General features: G+C 36.2%; 1 protein-coding gene across 17 annotated transcripts in view; it reads left to right on the top strand.

The window, feature by feature from the left end:
- The window catches only part of ATP8B4 (ATPase phospholipid transporting 8B4 (putative)), a 335,711-nt gene that overhangs the window by 229,480 nt on the left and 84,708 nt on the right, over window positions 1-21,523 (top strand). For 16 of the 17 annotated variants that reach the window (XR_015134453.1, XR_015134452.1, XR_015134455.1 and 13 more), the window contains 3 exons: window positions 2,608-2,816; window positions 7,029-7,072; window positions 13,838-14,003. Coding sequence is in view for 11 of the 17 variants with exons in the window: in XM_086320812.1 (XP_086176938.1) it covers window positions 2,608-2,816; window positions 7,029-7,072; window positions 13,838-14,003 (419 nt within the window). In the remaining 6 variants the exon portion in view is untranslated. Of the gene's footprint in view, window positions 1-2,607; window positions 2,817-7,028; window positions 7,081-13,837; window positions 14,004-21,523 lie in introns of all 17 variants that reach the window. The other variant, XM_086320814.1, reaches the window with a different exon arrangement.

Raw genomic sequence — 21,523 nt, 5'->3', positions numbered from 1 at the left:
ATCTATGTTCATCAGTGATATTGGCCTGTAGTTTTCTTTTTTGTGGCATCTTTATCAGGTTCTGGTATTAGGGTGATGGTGGCCTCATAGAATGAATTTGGAAGTTTACCTTCCTCTGCAATTTTCTGGAAGAGTTTGAGTAGGATAGGTGTTAGCTCTTCTCTAAATTTTTGGTAGAATTCAGCTGTGAAGGCGTCTGGACCTGGGCTTTTGTTTGCTTGAAGATTTCTGATTACAGTTTCAATTTCTGTGCTTGTGATGGGTCTGTTAAGATTTTCTATTTCTTCCTGATTCAGTTTTGGAAAGTTGTACTTTTTTAAGAACTTGTCCATTTCTTCCAAGTTGTCCATTTTATTGGCATATAATTGCTAAGAGTAGTCTCTTATGATCCTTTGTATTTCTGTGTTGTCTGTTGTGATCTCTCCATTTTCATTTCTAATTTTATTGATTTGATTTTTCTCCCTTTGTTTCTTGATGAATCTGGCTAATGGTTTGTCAATTTGATGTATAGGATTTAATGTGCAGAAAGAACTTGTGTGTCATCTTTTGTCTTTTAGGAGATATATGTTCAGAGTTAGCATAATCAGGCTGCTTTCAACTTAGTTTACAGATGAGAAAACCAAAGCTTAATTCCCACAAAGATCAGAAATAAGCTACGAGTCCTTGCTTTGTCATTACTATTTTATACTGTTCTGGATGTCCTTGTTAATGTACTAAGTCATGAAACTAAAATATTAAAAAAAAATGAGACATGAAACCAAAATAAACCTTTTAGAGAGGAAGAGCAGAGAAAATGTGATTATAAACCTTGAAAATCCATAGAATACCTCTGTAAAACTCAGTAAAATAATTCAGTGAAATGTTGAATTTTGTCACATAATCACTTTTTTTTTAATATTAAGGAAAGCTTCTTTTATTAAAACACATTAAACCAAAGCAATTAAAAATTATCTCATCAATAAAAAGATAAAATGTCTAGGAAGGAATCTGTCAAGCTATGGTGTGGACCTATGTGCAAAAACAAAACAAAACTAAACTATAACTCTTTACCAATAAAAGTACTTTTTAAAAGTTGAACTCCTCGGAAGAGTTATCCTTCTTTAAGTGGTATTTATTATAAAATATTCATTCTTTTCAAATAATTGAGTTTAATATAAATTTAATAAAAGTCTCAAGTTTTATGAGAAAGTTGATACAGTGATTCTAAAGTTTATTTGATGAACACATTAATTTTATCAAGAGGTATAAATTAGTGATTACAGGTAAGAATTTTTTTAAAAGAAAAGAATGAAGATTTTCTTACCTCATATGCCAAATTTTATGAAGCTACAATAATGAAAACATGAGATAAATTAAATCACACATTAAGGAACAAAATTGAAATACCCGAAACAGATTCTAGTTAGAAAGTAATCTTTATGTGACATGGAGTCATCTTAACACAATAGGGGAAAGGATTCATTGTTCAACAAATAGTGATGAATACATTTGGTAAAAATTGAAATTAGCTTCTCATATGCGTGTCATACTTCAGAAAATTCTAATTGTGAGAAAGAATTAAATGTGGAAAAAATTAAAAAACTGGAAGAAAAGTATAGATATCTGTATATATATATATAATCTTGCCATAGGGAAGGCTTATCTAAGCAAAAATTCCCCCAAAGAAGCTATAAGCAGAAACGGTAAACCATTGATAAATTTGATTGATTAAAAAGGGAGAAGTTCTTTGTGTCAAAAATAGTGGAAACAGAAATAAAAGATGAATGATAAACTGTGTATCATATTGATATAATGTATATAGATATATATTCCATATATATAAATCAATAAGAAATACACTAATACCTGAATAGGAAAGATGAACTAGGAAGGCAATGCAATTAGATAATTCCAGGAAGACATATAACTGGCCAATAAAACTTGAAACAGATATTCAATTCATTGATAAGAAAAGAAATGCAATAAACAGTAATAAGATGCCATTTGACTTGGCATAGACTAAAAGATAATTTTCAATAATCTAATGGTAGAAACTTACATTGTTGTAATTTTTTTGAAAGTTAATCTGGCCTTGTGTATGACAAAGACTGAAAAATATTATACTCTTGGCTTTAAAAATTCCACTTCTGGAACTGGAAAGTCATAAATCACCACTAGATCATAAGACAATGCTCTTTTTCTGGTAAATGGGCAAAGTAATATGACAATACACCCTGTTTTTACTCAATATCTACTATGGTTCGCTTAGTGCTTCATGGAGGGACTCCTTTTTACCTCTTTTGGTAAAATGAAGCCACATCAAATAACTGGTAGGCTACACAAGAAATCTCCACTGGGCCTGGGCCTGTTTAATGTAAATAGAGAAGCATGGAACTTTCCTGAAGGCTTTATGCCAAGTCAGCCCATTGTTTCAAGGTGCTACAAGGAAATGACTTTGAACATTTTCTGCTGACATGTCTCGGAAGATCACTAGGACCTTGAAACAGAGCATTCACATTTTCTTCTAAACTCTGAAGACATTAGCAGACTTCTTGCTTTGGTAAAGCTTTTTATGTTCTGAGATTGATGGAGTATTTCTCTCTTTTTTTCCATTTAAATGGATGAAAGTGTGGAAGTAATTCGTCTGGGACACAGTTATTTTATAAACTGGGATCGGAAGATGTATTACTCCAGGAAGGCAACACCTGCTGAAGCTCGAACGACCACTCTCAATGAGGAGCTAGGCCAGATTGAATATGTTTTCTCTGACAAGACTGGCACCCTCACTCAAAACATCATGACTTTTAAAAAATGTTCCATTAATGGGAGAATCTATGGTAAGATACACCTTTCCTTTTTGTTGTTATTGTTAACAGTCCTAAAAAAATTAAGAAACCCTATTTTTTTTAAATAAAAAAATCTCTGGCTTTCTTATTAATATGGAGACCACCAGCATCCACCAGAGTGGTCGGCACATAATAAACACTTGCTAAATATTTATTGGGTGAATGTTGAATAATTCAAATAAAGCTTTGGATCTGTTACCATTCATGTAACCCCATGAGGGTTAGTTTAGATACTGTCCAAGGCTCCTTTCGTTGCTAAAACTGTGTGATCTGTGGTGCTTAATAGACTCATATTCCAGGGAGGAGGAGTTCTTCAGAGCCTGATTTATCTCAACGAAAGCAGTATTTTATACTTGCTTCCTAACAGCCCTCAATTGATGTTAGTGTCTGTGTTTATAAGAATTTATGACTCATTCCTGAAAATTCACACTGCACAGGGTTACCTTTAGTGGTCAGACAACCTGTTTCATCAATATTGAGTTCCTATTTGTATGCTTTTGTTAGGATACCTGCTCTGTTGGGGATTATCAGCCTTTCTAGTTAGTTACATGTGACCCTTGTCACCCCGACTTAGTCCAGTTGGCAGTTCCTTCTGAGAGCACGGAAGCTCTCCAGAGGGCTCCTGTCAGGTTCCTCTGGATTCCCAGTATCACTTCACTGAACTCGAGTGTCCAGTTTCTCAGTACAAAAATCTCAGGAAGTAAAGAAAATCCAAGAGAGAGAGAGAGAAACCTTTCCTTTGTCTCCTGATGGGAAACTTCACACATTGCCAAATATTTTAAAGTAAGATTTGATCCTGAGCAAAACTGAGAAATATAAGTTGATTTTCATGCTCTCCTGTCTTTTGACCTCCCTCTGCTATTCCACTCCCCATAACCCCTGGTTGCCATGGTTTCCTCACTTCTCTTCTGTCCACACCTGCCCCACCTTTCTCTGGTAGTAGACCAGATAATATTCAACCTGGACTTCCACACGGCCTAAGTTACATTGTGCATTTTTCTTACATCACTATTAATATTATGAAGATGCTAAATAAAATAGAACATTTTCTTAAAATTTTTTCTTTTGATATTATTTTCAGACGCTTTTGATAAATACAACCCAGGAGCAGTTTAAATGAAAAATATTTTGTTGGAGTATTGGAGTCATTTTGAATTTTGTAGGCCTTTTGTATTCTTTTGCCATGGCACTTATTGGTAATATAATAGAAACAATATCACTTCTAGGAAATTATCCTAAGGAAACTTTAAGACATTGGGACCAAGATTTATTTGAAATATTTTTGTCACTGATGCTAAAGCTGAAACTCCAATACTTTGGCCACCTGATGCAAAGAGTTCACTCATTGGAAAAGACTCTGATGCTGGGAGGGATTAGGGGCAGGAGGAGAAGGGGACAACAGAGGATGAGGTGGCTGGATGGCATCACTGACTTGATGGACATGAGTTTGAGTGAACTCCGGGAGGTGGTGATGGACAGGGAGGCCTGGCGTGCTGCAATTCATGGGGTCTCAAAGAGTCGGACATGACTGAGCGGCTGAACTGAACTGATGTTTGTCACAGGGGCTGTTATTAGAAAAGTCCCTGGATTTTCACAATATATATATCCCAAGATCTTTGCAAATCTCCAAATTTACAAATCCTATGATATTCAGTTCAGTTCAGTCGCTCAGTCGTGTCCAACTCTGCGACCCCATGAATCGCAGCACGCCAGGCCTCCCTGTCCATCACCAACTCCTGGATTTCACCCAAACTAATGTGTATCGAGTCGGTGATGCCATCCAGCCATCTCATCCTCTGTCGTCCCCTTCTCCTCCTGCCCCGAATCCCTCCCAGCATCAGGGTCTTTTCCAATGAGTCAACTCTTCTCATGAGGTGGCCAAAGTATTGGACTTTCAGCCTCAGCATCAGTCCTTCCAATGAACACCCAGGACTGGTCTCCTTTAGGATGGACTGGTTGGATCTCCTTGCAGTCCAAGGGACTTGCAAGAGTCTTCTCCAGCACCACAGTTCAAAAGCATCAATTCTGCGCTCAGCTTTCTTCACAGTCCGACTCTCACATATATTCATGACCACTGGAAAAACCATAGCCTTGACTAGATGGATCTTTGTTGGCAAAGTAATATCTCTGCTTTTTAGTATGCTATCTAGGTTGGTCATAACTTTGCTTCCAAGGAGTAAGCGTCTTTTTATTTCATGGCTGCTATCACCATCTGCAGTGATTTTGGAGCCCCCCACAATAAAGTCTGACATTGTTTCCATTGTTTCCCCATCTATTTCCCATGAAGTGATGGGACCAGATGCCATGATCTTTGAGAGCTTGTAATTTCCCTCATAAAAGGCAGGAAAGTAACTGAAAGATTTAACAACCCCTTTAGACCTTTAATTTATAAAGCCTTTCCAATTTATAATGTCAGTAAAATATATTCTTACTAAAGAACTCATAGATTGTTCCAGAATCATTTTCCCCCCATACAGTTGGTCTTGTTTATGCCATAGATCCAGGCCTTGGGAAATTTTTATAGTCCATTCTTATTTACCTAAAGCTCTGTTTTCTTTCTCAGATCTATCATTTTCTTAGACTTGAGTTTTTCTTTGCTTCATCACCAGCCTTATGAAGAGGCTTTCTTTGAGAACACCATTTTACACAAAGACAGTTTGTTTGCTTATATCATTTATCAGAGTTATAGCATAGGGGGTAATGAGTAGAATATAACTGTGGTGAGTTTGGTATTTAAATTCCAGGTGCTGGGTGAGGTTCATTCACTAGCTCAGGGATTCCTCCCATATAGCAGCCTCACTGTATTCTAGATTTATACCTGAGCCCCAGAAAAACCACCAGTAACTCTTTATTAGTGCTTTTTTGGGTCATACTCTTGTATGGTGAGGGGCTTCTCAGGTGGTGTTAGTGGCAAAGAACCTGCAGAAGACGTAAGAGATGCCATTTCGATCCCTGGGTTGGGAAAATCCCTTTCAGGAGGGCATGGCAACCCACTCCTGTGGTTCTTGTCTGGAGAGTCCCCCTGGGCAAAAAAGGCCTGTCAGGCTGTGGTCCAAAGGGTTGCACATAACTGAAGTGACTTAGCATGCATGTTTGTATTGAATAGTGAAAAGAGAGAGATTTGAATTAAAAACCTACTATGGGCTTCCCTGGTGGCTCGGAGGATAAAGAATCTGCCTTTATGCAGGAGACTTGAGTTCAATCCCTGGGTTCGGAAGATCCCCTGAAGAAGGGAATGACAACCCACTCCAGTATTCTTGCCTGGAGAATTCCATGAACAGAGCAGCCTGTTGGGCTACAGTCCACAGCGTCACAAATAGTCATACACGACTGAGTGACTAACACTACTACTATACTATGCTGACTTTTTAGTCTTAGTTGAATCATGTGGGAGATCAGGGCTCGATCCCTGGGTTGAGAGGTGCCCCTGGAGAAGGGAATGGCTTCCCACTCCAGTATTCTGGCCTGGAGAATTCCATGGGCTGTATAGTCCATGGGGTCGCACAGAGTTGGATGCAACTGAGTGACTTTCACGTGTCACTTTATATTCTGTTCTTCAGTTCTGTCATCCATAAAACAGGAATGAAAATTTTTTTTTTAAGATTTTCATTTCTGTTTTAAAAATCCCTGTATTTTCCAATATATTTGTAGTAAGTACATATTGGCTGTATATTAAGAATAGTTACTTTTAAATGTTCGGCACATGGGTGGCTATGTTCTCTGACTACAGAAGGCTCTAACATTGTTTAATGTTTACATGCTAATTTGACCTTGCCATTACAGATATTAAAGATGTGTCTGGCCCAGACCAATATAGACAAAGATGTACTCACCACACTATAGCACTGATGAGAGTTGGTCTGTCTTGCATACCATTTTGGATTCCCCAACAGTGTGTACAAAGTGAAAGACAAAAACTTGCCTTGTGCAAACATCATAGATAATGTAACAACAGAATGATAAAATTTACAGAAAAACAGAATTATGACTTATTTTGTATTAATGTGTACTGATTTTAGTTCTGTTTTGGGCAGATGAATATCTTTCTGTGTTAATTGCCATGTCTAGTGTTACTGTTTAAGTTTGAACTCATAATGTCATCTAGTAGTGGTGCTTTAATAAACAAGTATATTTCTTCAAACTAAATGTGTAAATCTAGTTTCAATTTCATCTATTTTTAATTCTCAGTTTTGGTTTTGGCAGGTGAGGTGCATGATGACCTGGGTCAGAAGACTGACATGACTAAGGTGTGGAGGTGATTAAGTTCATTCTTACTTTTAATTTCAAATTGTACATACTTTTAAAAAATGATGAGTTCCTAGAAGCCTAATTTCCACTATGACCAGATTATATACTTAATATGTAACTTAAAAAAAAAAGATTCGTATGGTTCAAACTTCCTTCCTATCCAGGTTTCTCAATCACAGAGTTCACTGTCTTTTTTCCCCCTCTGTTAGAGATATTTATTATATACAATCAAATATATTTCTCAATTTTTTACATAGGTGGTAGTGAACTATACTTATTGGGCTTAACTTTCTTCCTTAGCAGTGATCAAGATCCTTCTATATCAGTGGGAAAAAAAGGGCTCCCTAATTCTTTTTATGGTGAATAATAGTTTATTATATTGATGTTTCTTAAATTATGTAAGGAGGTAGGAATGGACATTCATAATATTTTCAACATTTTGCTTGTAAAGGAAATGCAACAAAAGTAACCATGTATACATGTTATATCACATGGATCCTATACTTAACAAGTTCCATTTCTAGAAATGGGATTGCTAAGTCAAAATGTATGTGTATTTGTAATTTGATCGATATTTCCAAATTGCCCTTTTTAGAATTTGTACTAATTTACCCTGTCACAAGCAATGTATAAGAATGCCTGCTTTCTCCTACCCTCACCAACACATGTTTTATCCATTTTTTTATTTTTTAAATTAATTTTTGTTGGAATATAGTTGATTTACAATGTTGTATTGGTTTCTGCTATACAGCAAAGTGAATCAGTTATATGTATACATTTGTCCACCAATTTACCCTGTCACAAGCAATGTACAAGAGTGTCTGCTTTCTCCTACTTTCACTAGCACAGTCAAAGTTTTTGATTTTTGACAAGACTATTTAAAAAGTCACTTTGATGTATAGGAGAAATTAAGCACAACATTGTAAATCAACTGTACTTCAACTAATCTCAAAAATATATAAGCAACTCCTACAGCTCAATTCCAGAAAAATAAATGACTCAATCAAAAAATGGGCCAAAGAACTAAATAGACATTTCTCCAAAGAAGACATACAGATGGCTAACAAACACATGAAAAGATGCTCAACGTCACTCATTATCAGAGAAATGCAAATCAAAACCACTATGAGGTATCATTTCAAGCCAGTCAGAATGGCTGCAATCCAAAAATCTACAAGCAATAAATGCTGGAGAGGGTGTGGAGAAAAGGGAACCCTCTTACACTGTTGGTGGGAATGCAAACTAGTACAGCCACTATGGAGAACAGTGTGGAGATTCCTTAAAAAACTGGAAATAGAACTGCCTTATGATCCAGCAATCCCACTGTTGGGCATACACACTGAGGAAACCAGAAGGGAAAGAGACACGTGTACCCCAATGTTCATCGCAGCACTGTTTATAATAGCCAGGACATGGAAGCAACCTAGATGCCCATCAGCAGATGAATGGATAAGAAAGCTGTGGTACATATACACAATGGAGTATTACTCAGCCATTAAAAAGAATACATTTGAATCAGTTCTAATGAGGTGGATGAAACTGGAGCCTATTGTACAGAGCGAAGTAAGTCAGAAAGAAAAACACCAATACAGTATACTAACGCATATATACGGAATTTAGAAAGATGGTAACAATAACCCTGTATACGAGACAGCAAAAGAGACACTGATGTATAGATCAGTCTTATGGACTCTGTGGGAGAGGGAGAGGGTGGGAAGATTTGGGAGAATGACATTGAAACATGTATAATATCATGTATGAAACGAGTCACCAGTCCAGGTTCGATGCACGATACTGGATGCTTGGGGCTGGTGCACTGGGACGACCCAGAGGGATGGTATGGGGAGGGAGGAGGGAGGAGGGTTCAGGATGGGGAACACATGTATACCTGTGGCGGATTCAGTTCAATATTTGGCAAAACCAATACAATATTGTTAAGTTTAAAAATAAAATAAAATTAAAAAAATAAACAGGCTGACAATTAAAAAAAAACTGTACTTCAATAAAATAAAAAAAATTTGTTCTCTCCCTTTTTTGTACAAGAATTTGTGGTTATTAATTTCCCTTTGAACACTGCTTTAGTTTTTTTTTAATTTTTTTTTTAAATTTTATTTTATTTTTAAACTTTACAATATTGTATTAGTTTTATTACATGGATTTTGGCCTGTAATATCTTTATTTTTGTTATATCAGTTTGAATATCCACACTGAACCATGAGAAGAACTAAACATTTTGAAGAGGTTGGGACTCCTCCTGCCTTACAATATTTTTAATAAAAGAATAGATTTGTATTTCTACTTTGGGGGATTTATTCAGGTTTTCTTTGTGCCTTAATATGATCAATTGTTGTCAGTGTTCCAGGGTCCTTAAAATGAAAGTTGATGTATTTTCTGTCTTCAAGGTATAAAATTAGCTGTATTGTCATTTAATTCTACCTTATTAATTATTATTATTTAGGTCTTCTATCTCATTTTTTATCTATGTTATTTGTTTGGATTAAAGAGATTAATAAAGCGTTCTGATAATTTCTCTCTCTCTCTAGCTCTCCTGTATAGCCTGAAGTCTTCATTTTATGAGTATTGATGCTCTTGTGAGGTGCATTGATGTTCATAGTAGTTATATTTTTATCATGAATGTGCTCTTATCTGATTAATTTTCCTTGTCTTGGATGCAACCTTATTTGATATTAAGATTATGTCTCCTGGTTAACTTTTGATTTGCATTTGCCCACGTTTTTTTTTCAATATTCCTGAATAACTTTGTTTTAGATATGTCTCTTAAGAATGTATAGCATAGGATTGGCTTTTACTTTACATGCAATTTTTTTAGTAAGCAAGTTAGGGCCATTACATTGGATCTATTAAATATTTTAGATTATACTTTATAATTTTTAATAATTCTCTATATGGATTCTACAGACTATGTGTTTGCTTCTCTTACAGTATTTGGGAAAATATTTCATTGTTTCTGCACTGTATACTTTCAAGAGTTTGTGTAATACTCTTAATTCTTTTTTTGTAAGGAGTATCTATCAATTTCCTAATATGAAAAATGGTAAAATTATTATGTTTATCTTTCTTTCCCTCATATTTTCCTACTATTTTTATTAATGATGCATCTTAATCTTAAGTGTACATAGATTTCTCTTAGTTGATTTGAGTTTTTAAATGGTATCTTCTGACCTTCAAATACTAAAATGAGGACATCAGGATCTTCTAATTTTTAAGCAGTTTTTCTATGTAGTCAATGTATATAGCATATACATTTTGTTTTATAATACTAATCTGTTTCTTTTATATTTAGTTCTTCAGGTAATAAGATTCAGTACTTACCACTAACTACTTTTCCCTTTCCCACTGTTTTTCCAGTTATCTTTTATTTGGCTGAAATATATCTTCCAGTTTCAAGAAGGGTTCATGAGAAATAGCAGTTCATAATTATCTGTTGACTTAATCATTGAATGACATTACTAAATTCATTGATTAGCTCTAGTAGTTTTCTCTTGGAGAAGGCAATGGCACCCCACTCCAGTACTCTTGCCTGGAAAATCCCATGGACACAGGAGCCTGGTAGGCTGCAGTCCATGGGGTCACTAAGAGTCAGACACAACTGAGCGACTTTACTTTCACACTTCACTTTCATGCATTGGAGAAGGAAATGGCAACCCACTCCAGTGTTCTTGTCTAGAGAATCCCAGGGATGGGGGAGCCTGGTGGGCTGCCGTCTATGGGGTCACACAGAGTCGGACACGACTGAAGCGACTCAGCAGCAGTAGCAGCAGTAGTTTTCTGGTAGCATCTTTAGGACTTTGTGTGTACAGATCATGTCATCTACAAATAGTGACAGTTTTACTTCTTTTCCAATTATATTCCTTCTATTTATTTTTCTAGTCTGACAGGCTGTAATCTTTACAAGTTATGGTTTCTTCCCTAGGTGTCAGGGGGAGGGGGTTTAGGGAATTCTAAGGCCAGTGTGTATTTTACTTCGTACTACTGAGTTGACCAATTTTTTCTCCTATTGGGTAGTTGTTTTTAAATTTTCTTACATGAACAAAACAATCTTTGATTAAAGTAAGTCTCTATGATTCTGAAATAAACACAGCTAATGGACTACCTTGTATACTGGCATGTATTCTCAAGTACTTGGATATATTAAGTGTTATATTTAAAATATTATTTTGCAGTCTCCAAGACAAAGTGTATTTGAAAAGTATTTTCTCATCAGTTGTTCTTGCAAAGACCTTATCACACGTCTAGTCCTTCGAGTAATAAACTGTCAAAAATTAGTAGTACATTTTATGCTTTTCATCAGTCAGTGAATTAACAGAGATCTTATTTAATATTAAAATTATCTTCTGTTTTGTTCTATCTTTAATCCTATTTCTTTCATTTTTGTGATCAACAAATTTTGAAGTGGACAGTAAACTAATATGAGCACAGTGTGTACTGCAGATCTCTAGAACTTTTTCACCTTGTACATCTGAAACTGTAGTTTCTCATTGAACTGCAATGCCCCACTTCCCCATTCTTTTAGTCTTGGAAACTACTGTTTTACACTCACTTTCTGTGAATTTTACTGTGTTAGATATCTTATATAAATAGAATTATGCAATATTTATTCTTTTGTGAGTGATTTATTTCTTTTAATGTAATGCCCTCAAGATTTATTCATGTTGCAGCATAAAGACAAGGTTCCTTTTTTATGGCTGAATAATATTCTTTGTGTGTGTGTATGTGTGTATATATAGATATATAAAAATACATATTCTTTATTCATCATTTGATGGATGTTTTATTTTTGTTTCTGAAGTGAAGTGAAAGTGTTAGTCACTTAGTCATGTCTGACTCTTTGTGGCCCCCATGGACTGTACCCTGTCAGGCTCCTCTGTCCATGGAATTCTCCAGGCAAGAATACTGGAGTGGGTAGCCATTCCCTTCTCCAGGGGATCTTTCCAACCCAGGGATCAAACCCAGGTCTCCTGCACTGCAGGCAGATTCTTTATCATCTGAACCACTAGGGAAGCCCTATGTTGTTTCTGCTGCTGCTGCTGCTAAGTCGCTTCAGTAGCATCTGACTGTGCAACCCCATAGACGGCAGCCTACCAGGCTCCTCTGTCCCTGGGATTCTCCAGGCAAGAACACTGGAATGGGCTGCCATTTCCTTCTCCAATGCATGAAAGTGAAAAATGAAAGTGAAGTCCCTCAGTCGTGTCCGACTCAGTGACCCCATGGACCGCAGCCTACCAGGCTCCCCTCTCCATGGGATTTTCCAGGCAAGAGTTCTGGAGTGGGGTGCCATTGTTTTCTCCAATGTTGTTTCTACCTTTTGGCTATTGTGAATTATGCTGCAGTGAATGTGTGAGTACAAGTATCTCAAGATCCTGATTTTAATTCTGTCATAATATTTTTTTTTACTTTATTTATTTATTTTTTTAATTTAATTTTTTATTCTGGCACAGTGCCCATATAAAATTGGCCATCATAACCATTTAAAAGTGTACAGTTCAATGGTATGAAGTACATTCATATTATCATCACCCTTGTCTATCTCCAGAACTCTTTTTTTTTGTCTTTTTTAAATTTTTTTATTTTATTTTTTAACTTTACAATATTGTATTGGTTTTGCCATATATCGAAATGAATCTGCCACAGGTATACATGTGTTCCCCATCCTGAACCCTCCTCCCTCCTCCCTCCCCATATCATCCCTCTGGGTCGTCCCAGTGCACCAGCCCCAAGCATCCAGTATCATGCATTGAACCTGGGCTGGCATAATTCTGTCATAATATTTTGCAGTTACTTTAGTGAGATCAGAGAAGTACTCAGTAATCAAACACATTAATATTTTTATATCTTGAAATACTAATTCATGCTAAGTAAGGTTCGTCTAGTCAAGCTATGGTTTTTCCTGTGGTCATGTATGGATGTGAGAGTTGGACTGTGAAGAAGGCTGAGTGCCAAAGTATTGATGCTTTTGAACTGTGGTGTTGGAGAAGACTCTTGAGAGTCCCTTGGACTGCAAGGAGATCCAACCAGTCCATTCTGAAGGAGATCAGCCCTGGGATTTCTTTGGAAGGAATGATGCTAAAGCTGAAACTCCAGTACTTTGGGCACCTCATGCGAAGAGTTAACTCATTGGAAAAGACTCTGATGCTGGGAGGGATTGAGGGCAGGAGGAGAAGGGGACAACAGAGGATGAGATGGCTGGATGGCATCACTGACTCAATGGAAGTGAGTCTGAGTGAACTCCGGGAGTTGGTGATGGACAGGGAGGGCCTGGCATGCTGCGATTCATGGGGTTGCAAAGAGTCAGACATGACTGAGCGACTGAACTGAACTGAACTGATATTTTAAAAAGTCTATAATTATGCACATACTATTCCAGGTCAGATATTGCTGCCAAAATGAGTTCAAGTCAGGTCAAGTTTTTCCATCAAGTAGGTTTTGAAATCAACTTTTAATTTTTAGGGCTTCTTTGTATTTTAGAGTTGAAGTAAATATTTGAGAATTTGTATAGCCATTGGATTTTTTTCTTCCCCATATGCTTTTGGAAGGTTTATTGCTCTGGTAATGAAGGCTTACATGGCTCTGAAATGAGAAGATGATATTTAACAGTAATGAGGAAACAAAGCCATTTTAGTGCCAGGCTTTGGAGGCTGAAAAGTCATACAAACTCTAAAAATACTTAGAGGAAGTGTTTTTGAATTTTAAAAGACTTTTGTTGGAATGAAGTCTACAGTTTTGTTGTTGTTGTTCTCCTACAGAAAAAAGAGACTGTGGGTTTCTCAGTCAGCCCTCAAGCAGACAGAACATTTCAATTTTTTGACCACCATTTGATGGAATCCATTGAACTGGGTGATCCCAAAGTGCATGAATTCCTTAGGTTACTTGCACTCTGCCACACTGTAATGTCAGAGGAAAATAGTGCAGGTAAGTGCAAAGTGTGTCTGAGTCTCGTTTTTTAAATAGGTATATTTTCATTGAAATGTTTGGAATTGGAAGGATTTTCTAATCCAAAATACAGCATTGCACAAGGGCTTTACCTATTACTAGCTTTTCTTTGTATTTATTTGTATACTGAATGTTTTCTAAAAGTATGGAGAGACTTAAAAGAAAAAAAAAATTAGGAACAGTAAAAAGATGAGGGCCTAGATAAACCAGTTAAAAGGGATACTTTTTTTTTATGACTGAACACCGTATTTGCATACAACAGTGCTTAAACTGATCTTTGTAATACTAATGCCAATAATGACATTTTTATTTGAGGATATCACAATGCCTTTAAGTAAATTTTTTTTATCTCTACTTTCATTTATTTCATTTTTTAAGTTCTATTTAAATAGCTATCTGATTTTATTTTAATATTTTCTTAGATCTCTTTGAGGATATTAATTACTCTTAATTTGAAATCTTTTGTTTCCTCTGCTGTTTCATTTTATGAAATGTTGTTTTTAGAGTTCTGTGTCTAACTTTCATGTTGTTCTCAAATGTTTTATTGTTTGTTATTGCCTGTTCTTATTTGTGTTTGAGCATCCCAGTTTGCCTCTTGGTGAATGTAGGTTCTGCTAACGGCCTGTCTCCCAAGATTGTTGGGGAGAGTCACAAAATATTGCTCGTCTTCTGGGCATGGAGTTTCCTGCTTCCTGGAGTTCATATGATACCTGGGCTTAACTTATTTTTTCAAATCTAGTGCTAGGATTCTGTGTCAGAACTCTCATTTCAGAGAAAGTTGTGCTTAAGGTCTGGCCTAAAAGAAAGTATCACAGTCATGGACTCCCTTTCTTTTGTTAATTAATTTCTCTAATCCGTATGGGATTCTAAAGCTATTTCTGGCTGTTTTCAGCTTTGGTCTCCAGCCCCAGCATGAAAACCATAAAAGGTTCCTTAGGTGGATTGTGTACTTAGTGTAAAAGAACATTTTCAAGGTTTCATCTTGAGGCAAATATCGCTGTAACCTGTTGTTGGAAGGAAGTTGGCAGGAGGAGGAGCCGAAGTGGTCCTGGCAAGCTTGAGTGGAATTCTTCAACTCATTTTATTTCTAGTGCCCCTAAGATCACTTCTGCTCTTCTCTTTTGTTGATTCTGATTTGGAGAAACTTTGGGCATTGCTTTTAACTCTGTATTAATTTTCTTTTTCAAATTCTTTGAACTGTGTTTTTCTCCTTTCTTATTTATCCATTTATCAAATCTACTTTTTATCTTTTAGACATTTCTCAAGTTTCTGGTTCACTGAAAATATTCATTCCTCTTTTATGGTATCACTACAATTTTTTCATATTGTGATATTTTAATATTTAAATCAATTTTTAATTGGAGGATAATTGCCCTACAATATTGTGTTGGTCTCTACCATACCTCAATACAAATCAGCCATGAGGAAACATATGTTGCCTCCCTTATAAGCCTCTCTCCCACCCCTTCCCACCCCTCCAGGTTGTCACAGAGCACCTGATTTGAGCTCCTTGCATCACATAGCAAATTTTTACCAGCTATCTAATTCTACATATGGTAATGTGTATTTTCAATGCTACTCTCTTTGTTCCACCCTCTCCCTCCCTCACTGTGCCCAAAAGTCCATTCTGTCTGTTGTGATATAATTAAATGCAATAAAACACAAATGTTAAGTGTATTGTTTAATGAATTTTGACCATTATATACACCCATGTAACCACCTCCCCGATCAAAGTATTAATATTTTCCATCATTCAAGAAAGATTACTCATGTTCCTTTCTAGTCCACATCACCAGCCACTGCCCAAGCAACCACTATCCTGATTTTTATCATCAAAGATGAGTTTTGCCTGTTCTTATAGTAATACTTCATATAAATGGAATCATACAGTATGTATTCTTTTGTGTCTGGCTTCTTTCATACAATGTAATGTTTTTGTCATTCATCCATGTTGTCATATCAGTCAGTAGTCCATTTTTTTAAATTTGAGTAACATTTCACTGTATGAATATGTTTACCACTTTTATTCTTCCCCAGCCCTCTGTTCAGACATTTAGGTTATTTTCTAGCTTTGGATTATTATGAGTAAAGCTGCCATAGACATTTTTACGTCTTTAAAAAAGTTAACAAATTTGTTTTTCGTAAATACTTAGGAATGGAAATTGCCTGATCATAGCATAGGTGTGTTTAAGAAACTGCCCAACTATTTTCCAAAAATGGAGTATCGTTTTGCATTCCTACTGTCAGTGTATGAGAGGAGTTCTAGTACCTTTACCTTCTTACTAACGTTTTAGTATTATTACTACTAAGTTGTACCTGTTCTCGTGGCTATGGACTAATCTCTTCTGCCATATAAAAGCATTTTGAAGTGAAGAGAAGTAAATGTGTGTATCATTTCAACTATTTCAGTTTTTTCCTTTGAGATTTCAAATTCTCGGTGAAGAATTACAATACTAAATAAGGGGAAATTACATTTTTTTCCTCCTTTTAAAGCTCTAATTATAGGATAGATGACTTAAATCCATGTATGTTCAAGAGCACTGGAAAATATAAACCTTACTTACATAAATGTTAGTTATGATAAAGAACAGAACCCAAATCTGATGAGCTTAAAACTACATGACTCTATAATTTATAGCTGAGGGTATTGCTTTTATTTTAAGTGAGTGCTCTTTGTTTCATGGAGACATTTGGGAAAGTTGATCTTCTCATTCCCTTTGCCAGGAATTTCAGAAGCAGAGAAGTGGAAGGTACAAAGGCTTCAATACAAGTTTTTTTCTATTTAGGTAGATGTCAATTAAAGAGATAAAAAATTTAGAAAATTTTTCTTATTGCCTTAAAATCAGTCCTTTAAAATTTGTCAAAGCTTGCTTTATGGCTTGAGATGTATTCAGTTTCTGTGTCTTGTGTGTGCTTGAAATAAATGTGCGTTATCCAGTTATTGAAAATGGGGTTCTTAATATATCTACTAGATACTGTGTCTTAATGGTATTGTTTAATCTTCTCCCTCTCTGGATTCTTTTGAGTACTTGATTTCTTGATTAATGAGAATGTATTTAAATCACTTTGGTATAGTGAAAGTGAAAGTCGCTCGGTCATGTCCGACTCTCTGCGAGTTCTCCAGGCCAGAATACTGGAGTGGGGAGCTTTTCCCTTCGCCAGGGGACCTGCCCAACCCAGGGATCAAGCCCAGGTCTCCCGCGTTGCAGGCGGATTCTTTACCAGCTGAGCCACCAGGGAAGCCACAAGCGTAGTTAGATGCACAGTAATTGTGTGTTCATTAATTCTACTTTGTTTTGCTAATGTTTGCTTTGTATATTTAAGATCACATTATTAGATACTAGTTTAGAGTTAAATTTTTTTAAATGAAAACATCTATCAATATATATTTACTCTTTTTATCTCTAGTAAACGTTTGCCTTAAAGTTTATTTTGTCTGATGTTAGTATAGTTATAGGTGTTTATTTTGCCTGATCCAATATAGTTATTGATGTTTCCCTCTTGTTAGTATTTGCATTGTTCAGCTTTCCATACTCTTTCCTGCCATTCTTTTTTTTTTAATGTTCTAGACACATCTCTTATAAATGGCAAAATTTTTGAAATTTAAAAGAATATCTAGGTTAACTAAACCAAATCTTAAATAGAACATTTAGCCAATTACCCATTGTTGATGATCAATATGTTTAGGTTCTAAGTATTTAATATATGGACTTCCCTATGGTTCAGTGGTAAAGAGTCCTCCTGCCAATGCAGGAGACACAGGTTTGATCACTGGGCTTGGAGAAGAAAACTGGCAAACCACTCCAGCATTCTTGCCTGGGAAATCCCATGAGCAGAGGAGCCTGGTGGGCTACAGTCCATGAGGTTACAAAAGAGTCAGATACAATTTAGTGACTAAACAACAGCAGCAACAATTTAATATATAATTACTGTAGTTACGGATAGATGTCCTTCTACCATCTTACTTTGTATTTTATATTTGCCCTATCATTTGTCTGCCTCTTCCAGTCTTATAGATTTAGTTCAATTTTATTTCTACTGCCTTGAAAATAATATACTCTTATTTGTATTCTTAGTTAATAGCCTAGAACTTTTAGCATAATTGACTCAACATAGCCTAAGCCTTTGTGAACAAAATAAGGACATTAAAACACTTAAATACTAATAAACCCTGTCCTGATTTATATATTTTCTTTTTCAGTCCCTCAAGAGGTTATTTTTATGGTTTTTACAGTCAGTTTACTTAGATTTACTCATATATTTACTTATTTCTATGCTCTTTAATGCTGTCCAATCACTGAGCTTCTGCTGGTCAAAAATGTATTCTTTAGGATTTCTTTTAGGCAGAAGCTACTGGTAGTAAACTCTGAAAAGCTTTGAAAACAACTTTATTTCATCCCATTCTTAAAAAATTTTTTTTTCTGAAGTATAGTTAATTTAAAATATTGTGTTTAATTTCTGCTATACAGTGAAGTGACTCAGTTATATATACATATATACACACACACATATATGTATGTATATATATACATTCTTTTTTATATTCTTTTCAGAGTATATTGAATATAGTTCCCTGGGCTATACAGTAGGACCTTAATTTTTTATCTATCCTGTATATGATAGTTTGCATCTGCTAATCCCAAACTCTCAATTCCTTCTCTCCCATAATCCCTCTTCCCCTGGCTCATTCGTATTCTTGAATGATGTTTGTTGTGTGCAAAGGTTTAAGGTGACAATTTTCTCAGCACACTGAAGAAATTTAACTATATTTTGACTGCTATTTCTGTTACTGCATGGTCAGCTGTTAGTTCAGTTGTGACTTGAAGGTGATCAGTCCTTTCTCCCTGGTTCAGTGAAGTTCAGTCGCTCAGTCGTGTCCGACCCTTTGCGACCCCATGAACCGCAGCACGCCAGGCCTCCCTGTCCATCACCAACTCCCAGAGTCCACCCAAACCCATGTCCATTGAATTGGTGATGCCATCCAACCATCTCATCCTCTGTCGTCCGCTTCTCCTCCTGCCCTCAATCTTTCCCAGCATGGGGGTCTTTTCAAATGAGTCAGCTTTTCGCATCAAGTGGCCAAAATATTGGAGTTTCAACTTCAACATCAGTCCTTCCAATGAACACTCGGGACTGATCTCCTTTAGGATGGACTGGTTGGATCTCCTTGCAGTCCAAGGGACTCTCAAGAGTCTTCTCCAACACCACAGTTCAAAAGCATCAATTCTTCTGCGCTCAGCTTTCTTTATAGCCCAACTCTCACATCTATACATGACCACTGGAAAAACCATAGCCTTTACTAAATGGACCTTTGTTGACAAAGGAATGTCTCTGCTTTTTAATATGCTGTCCAGGTTGGTCATAACTTTCCTTCCAAGGAGTATGCATCTTTTAATTTCATGGTTGCACTCACCATCTGCAGTGATTTGGAGCCCCCCAAAATGAAGTCAGCCATTGTTTCCACTGTGTCCCCATCTATCTGCCATGAAGTGTTGGGACCGGATGCCATGATCTTAGTTTTCTGAATGTTGAGCTTTAAGCCAACTTTTTCACTCTCCTCTTTCACTTTCATCAAGAGGCTCTTTAGTTCTTCTTCACTTTCTGCCATAAGGGTGGTGTCATCTGCATATCTGAGGTTATTGATATTTCTCCCAGCAATCTTGATTTCAGCTTGTGCTTCCTCCAACCCAGCATTTCTCATGATGTACTCTGCATATAAGTTAAATAAGCAGGTGACAATATACAGCCTTGACATACTATTTGGAACCAGTCTGTTGTTCCATGTCCAGTTCTAACTGTTGCTTCCTGACCTGCATACAGGTTTCTCAACAGGCTGACTTGAGACTTGTTTTTGCTTGTTTTGACTTGTTTTTGTTGACTGTATAGAGCTTCTCCATCTTTGGCTGCAAAGAATATAATCAAGCTGATGTTGGTGTTGACTATCTGGTGATGTCCATGTGTAGAGTCTCTTCTTGTGTTATTGGAAGAGGATGTTTGCTATGACCAGTGTGTTCTCTTGGCAAAACTCTATTAGCCTTTGCCCTGCTTCATTCTGTACTCCAAGGCCAAATTTGCCTGTTACTCCAGGTGTTTCTTGACTTACTACTTTTGCATTGCAGTCCCCTATAATGAAAAGGACATCTTTTTTGGGTGTTAGTTCTAGAAGGTCTTGTAGGTCTTCATAGAGCTGTTCAACTTCAGCTTCTTCAGTGTTACTGGTCAAGGCATAGACTTGAGATTTCTTCTTCTTTCATATTCTTAGTGTAGGTGTGAATTTTTAAAATATTTGTATTGCTTAGAATTCATTGAGATTCTTGAGTCCATAGAATGTTGTCTTTTATCACTTCTGGAATTTCCTTAGCCATATTATTTCTTCAAATATGGACTCTGACTCATTTTCTCTTTGTAATGGATCTTTAGTGTGTAACATTCTCACTTTATTCTCTATGTCTTTTAATAATTCTTTGATTTTTTTCCTTTCTCTGTCTCTCTCGGATATATTCTGGAATTTTCTCCATTTTTCCCCCTGTACACAAATTCTTTCTAGTAGTATTTAATCTGCTGTTTTTGACTTCTATTAAGTCTTTAATTCTTTTTTCAAATCTGATTAATTTTATCTCTTTTATTTTTTGAAATCCATTAAGTGTTTGTAGTATTTCTGATCTCTTCAATATCTAAAGTTTTTAGGGATATTATTCTCTCTGTTCTTTCTGTTGGTTCTAATTATATCTTGGCCATTTTATTTGGGACTTCATTTGTAGAAATTTTTCAGGTTCTGAGGCTAAGACTGGTTTCTCCAAGAAAGGATTTGCATTTCCTTTAGACACTATTTGGGCTTCCCTTGTGGTTCAGCTGGTAAAGAATCCACCTGCAATGTGGGAGACTTGGGTTCAATCCCTGGGTTGGAAAGATCCTCTGGAGTAGGGGAAGGCTACCCATTCCAGTATTCTAGCCTGGAGAATTCCATGGACTGTGTAGTCCATGGGGTTGCAAAGAGTCAAACATGACTGAGTGACTTTCACTTAGTCACTAATGTATATTTTCAATCTAAATTCACAATATCTGGGTGATCTGTGAATTTAGGATGCAAATATACATGAAAGTCAGTTTTCTGTTATAAATTTTCAGCGTATTTTTTTCTCTTATAAATAGACAGTTTTCCTTATAGGTACTCTTAAAATGGGCACTGTTTTCCAGTTTACCTTCATACTGAGAGAACATCCTTTTGAGGAGTGAGGGTGCTCAGTTTTAAGAAGTGATCTCCTATTAGACTTCTTTCCCTGGCCTATGTCTTTTCTAACCAAAGCCCTGAGATACTGGAAACCAGTTAGTTTCAAAAATGCGCATCCTTTATTCCAACCGTATTTTTTTTTCCCTCAGTCTTTGACCTGAGCAACTGTTGCTTTCTTGCCAGTCCTGAGTACATGCAAAAATATTTAAATGCTTTTTATTTATAGAATCTATAGCTGGTTCTAACAGAGGAGATTGATCCTGGAACC

Source organism: Bos grunniens, chromosome 10 (assembly GCF_055505025.1).
Source record: "Bos grunniens cultivar Pamir isolate PY7600 chromosome 10, Bosgru_T2T1.0, whole genome shotgun sequence".
Classification (NCBI taxonomy): domain Eukaryota; kingdom Metazoa; phylum Chordata; class Mammalia; order Artiodactyla; family Bovidae; genus Bos; species Bos grunniens.
The sequence above is the reverse complement of the archived record's forward strand: the minus strand, read 5'-3'. Positions and strand labels throughout refer to the sequence as shown.